Source organism: Rutidosis leptorrhynchoides, chromosome 11 (genome assembly GCF_046630445.1).
Source record: "Rutidosis leptorrhynchoides isolate AG116_Rl617_1_P2 chromosome 11, CSIRO_AGI_Rlap_v1, whole genome shotgun sequence".
Lineage (NCBI taxonomy): Eukaryota > Viridiplantae > Streptophyta > Magnoliopsida > Asterales > Asteraceae > Rutidosis > Rutidosis leptorrhynchoides.
Window position 1 is genome coordinate 25363208 of NC_092343.1, and position 11565 is coordinate 25374772.

The 11565-nt window shown below is 34.6% G+C and overlaps 2 protein-coding genes across 2 annotated transcripts; both read left to right on the forward strand.

Annotated features, from left to right (window-relative positions):
- The first annotated feature begins 1249 nt into the window (after positions 1-1249).
- LOC139876664 (uncharacterized protein At5g03900, chloroplastic-like) lies at positions 1250-6187 on the forward strand. Its single transcript, XM_071864023.1, has 13 exons — positions 1250-1696; positions 2117-2224; positions 2335-2435; positions 2547-2630; positions 2710-2782; positions 2883-2948; positions 3133-3219; positions 3754-3819; positions 4331-4473; positions 4887-4973; positions 5055-5118; positions 5229-5372; positions 5880-6187. The coding sequence occupies exons 1-13, from the start codon at positions 1280-1282 to the stop codon at positions 6021-6023; spliced, it is 1584 nt and encodes a 527-aa protein (XP_071720124.1). The 5' UTR covers positions 1250-1279; the 3' UTR covers positions 6024-6187.
- Positions 6188-6845: 658 nt separating this feature from the next.
- On the forward strand, positions 6846-11182 carry LOC139877209 (uncharacterized protein At5g03900, chloroplastic-like). The gene is made up of 13 exons (XM_071864621.1): positions 6846-7392; positions 7675-7782; positions 7897-7997; positions 8126-8206; positions 8310-8382; positions 8469-8534; positions 8725-8811; positions 9248-9313; positions 9816-9952; positions 10180-10266; positions 10382-10448; positions 10595-10738; positions 10894-11182. Exons 1-13 carry the CDS (start codon positions 6985-6987, stop codon positions 11035-11037), a joined length of 1569 nt encoding a protein of 522 aa, XP_071720722.1. The 5' UTR covers positions 6846-6984; the 3' UTR covers positions 11038-11182.
- Positions 11183-11565: the final 383 nt, after the last annotated feature.

An 11565-nucleotide genomic window follows, 5' to 3' on the forward strand; every position in this document is an offset into this window, starting at 1 on the left:
TGAATCCAAAACGAGAATGCGACCGTGATACGCGAACCTGAAACCGAAATGCGAACCCGAAACTCGATATGCGAACTCGAAATGGACAACGAAACGCGAACCCGAAACGCGAACCCGAAATGCGTACCCGAAATGCGAACCCGAAACGCGATCCCGAAACATGACCCCGAAATGCGAACCTTAAACGCGAACCTGAAACGCGAGCCAGAAACTCGAACCCGAAACGCGAGCCCGAATCGCGTATCCAAAATGTGAACCCGAAACTCGAACCCGAAACGTGAACCCGAAATGTAACCCGAAACGCGAGCCCAAAACGCGAACCTGAAACGCGAACCCGAAACGAGAACCCTAAAAGCAAACCCGAAAAGCGAACCCGAAACGCGAACCCGAAACGCGAACCCGAAACGCGAACCCGAAACGCGAACCCGAAACGGAACCCGAAAAGCGAACCCGAAACGCGAACCCTAAAAGCGAACCCGAAACATGAACCCGAAACCCAAAACGTAAATCGTAAACGTAAAATCATAGAACATGGGATTTCAAATCCCTCATATATACAAAGGATTTTCAAATCCTTCATCCATGGGATTTCAAGGGATTTGAAATGCAAATCCCACGAACCAAATCCTCCAACCAAACATGGGATTTCATGGGATTTGAAATGCAAATCCCTCCAAATCCCACGAAATTCCACGAACCAAACCCCCCCTCATGGAAATTTGATTTTACAATTTTCATGGCGTCTCAATTTTCTTTTCAATTTTAATTTTAAATTTTTTTTCCTACTTATTGGCCGGGAGGTCCACTCAGAAACAATCTATTTATCCGTCGAATATAGAGAGAGACGACTTTTTCTACTTTTGAGAGTGTTTCACTCTGAGTGAAGAAATGACTTGTCTTTATCCTCAGATAGGGAAAAAATTGTCTACATCTCACCTCTTCATACATCACTTGTGTGGTATTGAATTTTGCTGCTGGTGTTCTATTGTATCAGCCCCAACTGGGTACATGTCACGTGACCTACATTTTGACCTTAGCTTTTTTAGTCCTCCAAATAAAATATGAGGAGTAAATACGGAGTAGTAAATACAAAATATAAATAAATATTCTAAATAGAAATCCTATCTGCATACCGGTTGAATCTTCACCAAGCCTCCTGTCCAACCAAAAGAACATTCAAAATCAAAACAAACACCAAATTCAAAACCCCCAAATTGTCACTCACTTTTCATGGCAAAAACCTAAAAATCTAATAATCCTTAAATAATCACCAAAATTGATGGCCTCAATATCCACATGCTTCACAGTTACACCTAATCACTACTCAAAACCCTATCACTACACTCTTAGGTCAAACAATAATGTTTTCCATAAACATTTATTAAAATTAAGCAAACAGAATCGCAGTAATTATAATAATAATAGTTGCAATAGTAATAGTAGAAGTTTCAGGTCGGCAATTAGGGCTAGTTTTGATGCTCCGCCGGTGGAATCGGCGGCGAGGATTAGACCGCCGGGAAAGATAATTGAGACTGATAAGTTACCGGCGGATGTACGGAAACGAGCGATGGATGCGGTGGATACGTGTGGAAGGAGAGTGACAGTTGGTGACGTGGCAAGCAGAGCTGGAATCAAGTTGACTGAAGCTCAACGAGCTTTACAAGCACTTGCTGCTGATACTAATGGCTTTTTAGAGGTAATTACTAGCTTACTGATTATGTTCTGAATTATCTTACTGGTTAATTGCCTTACTAGCTTACAGTGGCGGAACTAGGATTTTTTTCAAGGGGGGTAAAAAAAAAATTAAAACCGTAGCAATTTTTTTGGACAAAATATGGAGGTTTTGGGGCAAGAAAATTGAGGTTTTTAGGCAAATTATGAAGGTTTTGGGCAAAAGTTAAAAGGTTTTTGAGCAAAATTTGAAGGTTTTGGGGCAAAATATGTAGATTTTGGGGAAAAAAAAAAAAAAAATTCTACCGGGGGCAAAGTCGAAAAATCCAAAGTTTTTACTACTGGGAAAAAAATTCCATTGGGGCCGGCGCCCCCGACCCCATGTAGTTTCGCCCCTGCTAGCTTACTGATTATGTTATGAATTATTTTGTTGGTTGATTACTAGGTCTCGGATGAAGGTGACGTTCTCTATGTGTTTCCAAAAGATTATCGGTCAAAGCTTGCTACTAAGTCACTTAGGCTAAAAACTGAACCTTATCTTGAGAAGGCAAAGGTATATAATTTAACTTTGAAGTACTCTTTATATACTATATATAATGTTATTGAGAGATCGATATGATGCCCAGAAAACTTACAGTTTCCATTCATATGTGATTTATACAGTCTGGTGCTGAATATGTGATCAGGGTTACGTTTGGAACAGCATTAATTGCTTCCATTGTTATTGTTTATACAACAATTATTGCTATTCTCTCAAGTAGTAGGTAACTTGTTCTTTCTCTTTTTATGTGTTTGTCATTTGTAAGAGTTAGATTGAATATATTAGCATCACTGTTTCTCAATTAAGGTGGTCTAAATGTTACTAATAATGACAGTGAAGAAGATAATCGAGGAAGACGCAGAGGACGATCTTTCGATTCGGGATTTTCTTTCTATCTTAGTCCATCTGATTTGTTTTGGTAAAGTTCCTTTCAGCCTTTTTGCAATTTAAAGTGCTTAAAACATGCTTGTTCATTACTCGTTGAACTACCTGTTTAGGTATTGGGATCCATATTACTATAGGAGGCGGCGAGTTCGAAAAGAAGATAATGGAATGAATTTCATTGAATCTGTAAGCCAAAATAGTAGTAATGTTTTCTTTAATTCGTTCAATTACTAATCATAAGAAGGTATTATGTTCATATGGGTTCTAAATTATTAAATTCTTGTAGGTTTTTTCATTTGTGTTTGGGGACGGTGATCCAAATGAAGGTATTGAAGAAGAGAGGTGGAAGTTGGTAATAATCAAGCACTAGTTTATTGGTCCGTTACTTTCGATGTTATGATTTGCTATATGCCTATATGTGATCTCATGGTTGTGTTTTGTGTTTTAAGTTTTTTGTTTCCCTTGTGCATTACATTGTAATCTTGTACTTTTGTTTTAATATCAGCTCCCTGATATTATATTATCGACTATTGTAGATTGGTCAGTACATTTCATCAAATGGTGGTGTTGTTACAGCCGAAGAACTTGCTCCGTACCTTGATGTGGAAACTTCTGAGAAGATGGTATGGTTTTTATCAGGATATAGGAATAATATAAAAGCATAATCATTATGTAGGAACAACATATATCTAGGACACATTGAAAGCTTAAAATTTTGAAGAAGGAATCTGTAACTATTTGTGAAACTAGGATATCCAGTGTGTACATTATTAGATCTTCAAAGGAATCACTAAAGGATATTTTTTTAAACCTTCTAATTATATAAGTTCAACATTTGTTTTGAGGACCACTGGTTTCATATAGGTCATGGCAAATACATTTTTATGTATGATGAAATAAAATGTGAAGTCCATATCTATACATAAATTTGAGCCCATTTACATTTTAAATTTGAATCATGATTAAAACATATTATCTGTCTATCTATGACAAAGGAGTGGTTATTTCTTGCTTTTCCCTCATAATTAAATTAAATTTGTTATTGTTTAATAGGCAATGATAACCAAGTTTTCCTTGTTACTATGTTGCAACAAAATGTATTGCACCGCACTCTCATAGTACATTTTCCTAATCACTTCACCTGTGATTTTCTACAGGATGATGACTCATACATATTACCTGTTCTTCTACGTTTTGATGGTCAACCAGATGTGGATGAAGAGGTATGTAGCTATATGATCGATCGTTAAACAGTGCACATATAAAAGTTGAAATAAAAAGAGTTTCATTTCATGTATGGTTGTTATTGTCATATAAGTGTCAATTTGGATTATTTTTCTATCTAACTGGTAACGTGAACCAAGTCGAAGTCTTCCAAAATGTTTTGAAATGCACAAAACGTTCTTATTCATTTCATTAAAGAAGTTTATATTATTATTGTAATAGGTAGAACTGTATTCATACACTCATTGCCACACATTGATTTGATTATTATACATAGATAGCAAAAGGGAAAACAAGTCTTTGCAGGTCGGACCCTACCTGACCCCACCCATTTGACCAACTGAAAGATTACATCTGTTAAATATGCCTTCGTTTATAAACACTGAATGTTTCTTTTTATTTCAACAATATCATGTATTTGCTTTCTTATCCCTTTGTCCTTTTGGTTTACAGCTGTTAAATTTTTGAATATTTTTAATTCTACATTTGGTTCTCGTTTCTCTGTTTCAGGGAAACATCCTTTATCGGTTTCCATCACTTCAACGTACAGCTGCTTCACAACGAAGTGGTAGGAAGGAATACGTGGGGAGAAAGTTTAGTGAATGGGTTGGAGGAGTTGATAAATTCTTCAAGGAAAGAAAATGGGATTTCAGGTCTTTATCAGTTACATAATTTCTTCTTATGTGATATCAATGGCAATATGGGCGGGTTGGGTTACATACTTGACATGTTTTTTTTCCTTTCTTAATTGCTACACGCCTACACATACTGTCTGTCTAAATATATAAATTTCTGGTCATATATAATTATAATTACAAAAATTATATTGCTTGAATAATTATCTATTCTATTCCATATAAATACACATATGGGTGACTTTAGACCTTTTTATCCATTTCTTAATAAGTTATATAAATATAATCATTTTACCTGTTAGACACTTAAAGATATAACACAACCAAAAATCACCCAATTGATAAGTAAATGGGTCAAAATTTTCGTCTCTATTCTTTCCATATTTTGTTTGCGTTTAGTCTTATAACGCACAATGATACTCACCGTGCAGTAAAATTAGCAACACAGAGAGGGCAATGGTTGGTGGTTTGGGCGCACTGAATCTCTTTGGTGTGATTGTTCTTGGTACCATGTTAAAGTACGTTCTTTATTAAACTATTCTTTACAAAAATGTTCATCGTTTTCTTGTCTGACTAATTATATGTGATTATATCTGAAGAAATATGACTGTTTCACCAAGCGGTTTCATATCATTCGTATCTGAAATATTTCCTCTTCTCCAGGTATGCATAATGTATTTTATCTTTGCAGTTCTAAAATGGTCTATTTTCAGTTTGTGTGTTATGGACCTGATTTGTAAATCCTATTTACATTAATATTATTAATTACACAGATATATGCTGCCTCTTTTTTTGCTATTCCTTTGGTCCGATGGTTCATTACACAAAAAACAAATGCTGATATAGACAAAAGAAACCGTGCTAGAGAGCTGCGTGCACGAGCACTTCAACTACCTGATATCTCCCTCAGACGAAAGGTATTGTCAAAAGTTTATCAGTATTTTTGATTATCTGACTAACATTTTCATAATCTGTTCATTTTTGTAATATATGATGGTTGTATTATTAGATCTTTAGATAAGAGTTTTTGTATATTGGCATGTATTCAATATATAAGCCCGCTTACTTACAAAATGGGTTGTTTTGGGATGTCTTTTAACTCTAACGGGTCAAATTGGCCATTTAAAATGAACTCAACTAAAATTGTAACGGGTCAAGTACTCAAGTGTTTATGTGTCAACCTAATCCGACTTAACTGGCTCATTTTCATTTGTACATGAAAATGACCCGTTTCAATCTGAACCAATTTTTGACCTGTTTACACAACCACCCATATTGGCACCAATAGTTGCTACTCGCGAATCTTTGTTGATGTTCCAGTATTTTGCTAGTGTATATATTTGGGGATATACATGTTCTTCCGTATCCATTTTTTGAGGAAGCTTTTTAGCATTGGTAATCTTACTTTTTTACAATAAATGCAGATTCTTAGTGCTCGGGACATGTCTCAGAAAACTGTGATCGGCCAGGATCGGATCGTATACACCACGGAAAGAGACATATTCGAGCAAGACTACGACACACAGGAATGGGATAAGAGATTCAAAGAAATCGAAAAGTCTGATTAATAAATATGATTATTTATACAGATTAATATATCTTAACAATATTTATTCAGACAAATAGAGGGGTTAGACTTTATTTCGGTCCATAATAATATTCAAAAGGGAAGTAATATTTGTACAGACATAATTATCTAGTGCTGTAGTGCACATGCTTTTTTGTTGTACCATATGTATTAACTATCTATATGTAGCACCTCCCATACTCAAAACTGTTATTGTTGTCTATTATATTTCATTATACTTTGCTCTTTGAAAAGGATTTTTGGCTATCTGAAAAAAATGAATATATATGTATTAACGATCTATTTTGTAGCACCTCTCATATTCACACTGTTTTGTACCCTATTTTATTTCTTTTTTCCTTCGCTCTCCAAAACAGACCAGGTTGTTTGACTATCCGAAGAAGATAAGAATAAGTACTTATCGTCTATATTATTTATATAAAAGTATACGTTGATGATCACTTATTTGTTTAAAATGCATTTTAAATCAAAAATCAAAAGCGTACACTTTCTTAATAAATCAGATATGATCGGTGTAATTTTTAAAAGATAAAAACGATTAAGGCAAATTTTATGAAAATCATATAGCCGTAAATCAAACCATCACAAAATAGCACAATGGTTGGAACCGTAAGTTCTTTGCAAGAGGTCTTAGGTTCGAATCATGACTGCGTAAAAACCTCTTACCTTTATGTAAATGTAAAATCGATGAGGGACGATAATTGTAATATGAAAGAAAGAAGGACCGTTGACGTAATTTTATTGGCTATTTACACACCTAGGTGAATTTACAAACACTGGATCATCCACTTTAACCCAATTCCTCACTCATTTTTCACTGCCATAACCTAAAATCCTAATCATCTTCATCCAATTTTTTAATTTTTATTTAACCCCAAAATCAAATAACCCGCCGGAACTGTTGCTACCATCACCACCATCGTCTAGTTTTCACTACACAAATGGCTTCAATTTCGACTTGTTTCAAAGTAACACCAAATCACCACTCAAAACTTTCATCCCTAAACCCTTCCCGCCAATTCCACTACTCACTCAGAACACATCATGTTAATTTCCGTAACAATTTTTTGAACTTAGGGATGCATAATAGTAATAGTCTAAGTTCCGTGTTAAAAAATAGGGCTAGTTCTGAAGCTCCATCGGTGGAAGCAACGCCTAGGGTTAGCCCCGGGAAGATCATTGAGAGTGATAAGCTGCTGGCGGATGTACGGAATCGAACGATGGATGCTGTAGATAAATGTGGAAGGAGAGTGACAGTTGGTGACGTGGCAACTGTTGCTGGCATTACGTTGATTGAAGCTCAAAAAGCATTACAGGCCATTGCTGCTGATACTAACGGTTTTTTGGAGGTATACAAATTAATACACATACACACGTATGCACATGTAGCATCTAACATAGACATACATATACACATTATACGTCTATACTCATTGTGTATACTCATTGTGTGTGTTATGTTCATGTATATTCCTAATTCCTAAATATACATATGATTATTTATGCATATGTTATATCAATATATATGCCTATGTATTGTTATTATGTGCTTGATTTCATTGGGGAGAAATGTTGATTATGTGCCTCTGGTTGTGGTGAGTGAGTAATCTTTCTTATGATAATATTAATAGGTATCAAATGAAGGTGATGTTCTGTATGTGTACCCAAAAGATTATCGATCAAAGCTTGCTGCCAAATCACTGCGGATAAGAACTGAACCTTATATTGATAAGGCAAAGGTATATAAACCAGTTGTTCAATATATATATTATATATATGCTATGATATTGTTGGATGAATATGTTGCCTAGAAGGCCAAAACTTACCATTTAAACGCAAATATGATTTTACAGTCCGGTGCAGAATTCTTGATCAGGGTTACTTTCGGAACAGCATTGATTGCTTCGATTCTTATTGTTTTTACAGCAATTATTGCTATTCTCACAAGTGCTAGGTGATTGGTGGTTCTCTTTTTATGTTCTTACTGAGTGTGCTCGTATCATTTATAATAAAGTTAAATCAGATATTATATCATCTATTGATTTTCTGTTGACGCTGTTAAATTATTTTTAAAAATTGCAGCAGTAAAAAGGATAGAAAAAGACGCAGAAGTTCTTTCGGTTCACTACGCCAGCTGTATCCTAGTCCATCTGATTTGTTTCGGTAAATTCATTTAAAAGTTTCTGTAATTCCTACCCGTTTTGTAATTTATGTTGATACAAACCATAAAATAAATATAAAAATATTTTTTTTCTTCATGTTTTAGGATGTGGAAACCGCATCACTATAGTAGACCACGGCACTATGATGGAGATAGTGGAATGAATTTCATTGAACCTGTAAGCCGAAAATAGTAATATTATATTGTAATTCATTTATGATATTCGTTTTAATAACTTGCTAGTAAGGTAAAAATCTTTTGTAGGTCTTTTCATTTGTGTTTGGTGATGGTAATCCTAATGAAGGTATTGAAGAAGTGAGGTGGAAGTTGGTATGTTTTCTCTTTGATTGAGGGTCAATTAATTATAATGTTTTGTCTTGTATTTGTATATCGCTGCTGTGCTTTGTATTGCATTATAAGGTTCATCTTTTTCTTCATTTATGTAGTATTGTTTTATAGTTTCATATTACATTTCAAGTTGGGTTTATTGTATGATAATATTTTTAGCTTATTGTTGCAGATTGGTCAGTACATTGGTTCAAATGGCGGTGTTGTTACAGCAGAGGAACTTGCTCCATATCTTGATGTTGAAACTGCAGAGAAAATGGTATGATTTTATAAGGACATAAGAATAATATTGACCAGTAAAAACATAATGTAGGTGCATACATAGTCAGCATTGAACTTAGTTTATTTTCTAGAGATGGCTAATTGGATGGACTGGTAACATTTAATATGGGTTGGGTCAGTTGAGAGGAAAACCTAAAATTGTATAAAAAGTTAGTGTGTCAGATTGTTTAAAAAAGTTTGGTATTTGTTCATAAATAATTTGCACTTTTGGAGGTCAAAATACTTGAGAGTTGGGAGTAATACACTTTTGTGTTCTTTCTGCTAAATATAATGTCATTTGAATCGTTCTATGTTAAATCTTTCAGGCTATATGAGAAGTGGTTATTATATGCAAAATTTGCAAGCTTTTTCCATTGTAACTTAATTTATTATTTCTATCTTTATACTTAAAATTTTATTAATATCTATGGCAGGATGATGACCCATACATGTTACCTGTTCTTTTGCGTTTCAATGGTCAACCACAAGTGGATGAAGTAGTATGTTTCGAGATGAATGCTCATTTAATTAATTTCATACTTCATCTGAAATTTGTAAAATGCAGAATTTAATTTAGAAAATTGACTTTATCCATTAATTTCACAATCATAAATTTTTTTTTGAGCACTTCTGGCCGGAGGTCCGTTTGGAAGCAATCTCTTTTGCTCTAGAGTAGAGGGAGGGACGACCTTATCTAGGCGCGGGTTCTATACCCGCGGCTGGAGTAGTGACTTCCTTCTAATCTAGGGTACGAGGAATGATTGTCTACACCCACCTCTCCCATACCCCACTTTTGTGGGATTGGGTATTGCTGCTGTTGCTGCTGCTGTGACTTTATCCATTAAATAAATATTTAAAAATTCACCCGTGTGGCCCAGTAGAGATAGAAAACGACCCAAAACCTAATTATTAGTAAATGGATCAAAATAGCCACCTTCATTAAATAGCTGTAAGATTGTTGGAACTATTGTGTTATTTGTCTAATCTCATCTTTTTGTTCAGGGAAATATCTTGTACAGCTTTCCATCACTTCAACGTACGGGAACTTCAAATAGGGATAAAAAGGAAGACTTAGGGAGGCAATTTTGTGAACGGGTCGGAGGCACTATGTTCTTAAAGGAAAAAAAATGGGCTTTCAGGTCATATAATTTATATACTTTTCCATTCTTTGCAGACGTAGCAATATGGGCAGATTGTGCGGGTTAGTAAATGTGTTTGAAACTGGTCTTTTTTTTGCAATTTGACCCGTTTGTGATAGAACACCACCCGCGTAGATCCGCCCATAAGTAAATGGGTTGAAATTGCTACCTGTAAATAGTTTTGTTTGTTTTCAGCCTTTTGAATTGTGTGGTTGCTCATCTTGCAGTAAAACTAGCAATACAGAGAGGGCATGGGTCAGTGGTTTGGGTGGGATTAATCTGTTCGGGGTGATTGTTCTTGGTACCTTGCTCAAGTACGTTTATTATTATTATTATTTTTTTTTTTATAGTTTTTTTTTTTTTTTTATTTTATATTCTAGATTATTATTTTTCTTCAATTTTCTAACACGTTTGTGTGACTGTTTTTAGGGATATAAAGATCATCGAACCAGATGGGTTCATTTCATTTGTGATTAAAATCTTCCCTCTTCTTCAGGTACGCAAGAGCAATCCCAACCCATTTATGTGAACTGGTCAATATGGGTTATGTTTTGTTTCTAACCTGTCAATTGGGAAATATCATTTATCTTTTGATATTTATTATGTTTCATTAAGTTAAATTAACACCATAAACTTTTACAGCTGTATGCTACCTCATTTTTTGCTATTCCTTTGGTCCGATGGTATATTGCTTTAAAAACAAATGCTAAAATAGAAAAAAGGAACCGAGCTAGAGAGCTGCGTGCACAAGCGCTTAATTTGCCCGATAACTTTCTCAGACAAAAGGTAATAATACATCAATGGTTATACTGTATGTTTACTTTTTATAAATTAAATTTCCTTAATCATTTCATTTTTTGTTAAATACCATAAATATTATTGCTTTTGCTGTTCTGATTAATATTAAATTTGACTTTTGTAATTATGTATGATTTCTACAGATTCTCAGTGCTAGAGAAATGTCTAAGAAGACTGTGATTGGCCAAGATGAGATTGTTTACACTACCAAAAAAGATGTATCTGAACAAGAGTATGATACACAAGAGTGGGATAGAAGATTTCAAGATATTAAGAATTCTAATTGATTGAATAAAAAGTAACACAGGTGTAAAAAGCGCGTATAGTGTAAAGGAACTAACTTAGGGTGTTATCGTTGTTTTTGTGTCGATTTAAAGTTTTAAACTAATTGATCTTAAGATGATTTACTATCAATGTATGTTCCCAGTGAGATTTTAGGCTACTTTTTATCAGTTGCACCGTATGTTTTGGATTACATGCTTAAACGTTTTGTGTCTGTCTTAGTTTTGTAATCGTTGAATGTAAATATAGTGCCTTTCTAAAACGGAAAAAATAATGTAAATATAGTACCTATCTCGTAAAACGATAAGCTGACACAAGATGATGGTTTTTAGAATCATTATTAACAACTGAAAAAGTGGAGATTAAAAAAAAACGCAAAATGACTAGATTAGAGTATATGAACGGTAATCAAAGGTACGGGGTATTGCTTGGTATCCTGCCAACGGCACCCCAGTGTTTCGGCCATGCTCACTTCTTGCGGCAGCGACAAAAGTGTTCATATTTGGCAACAATGGAACCCTTCTTCTACTTCC

Bases quoted from the DNA above. Each gene is read 5' to 3' on its own strand.
- LOC139876664 (XM_071864023.1), top strand. From the start codon at position 1,280: ATGGCCTCAATATCCACATGCTTCACAGTTACACCTAATCACTACTCA. The intron at 2,631-2,709 runs GTAAAGTTCCTT...CTACCTGTTTAG, and splicing joins AGTCCATCTGATTTGTTTTG to GTATTGGGATCCATATTACT. The intron at 2,783-2,882 runs GTAAGCCAAAAT...AAATTCTTGTAG, and splicing joins GAATGAATTTCATTGAATCT to GTTTTTTCATTTGTGTTTGG.
- LOC139877209 (XM_071864621.1), top strand. From the start codon at position 6,985: ATGGCTTCAATTTCGACTTGTTTCAAAGTAACACCAAATCACCACTCA. The intron at 8,383-8,468 runs GTAAGCCGAAAA...AATCTTTTGTAG, and splicing joins GAATGAATTTCATTGAACCT to GTCTTTTCATTTGTGTTTGG. The intron at 10,449-10,594 runs GTACGCAAGAGC...AAACTTTTACAG, and splicing joins AAATCTTCCCTCTTCTTCAG to CTGTATGCTACCTCATTTTT.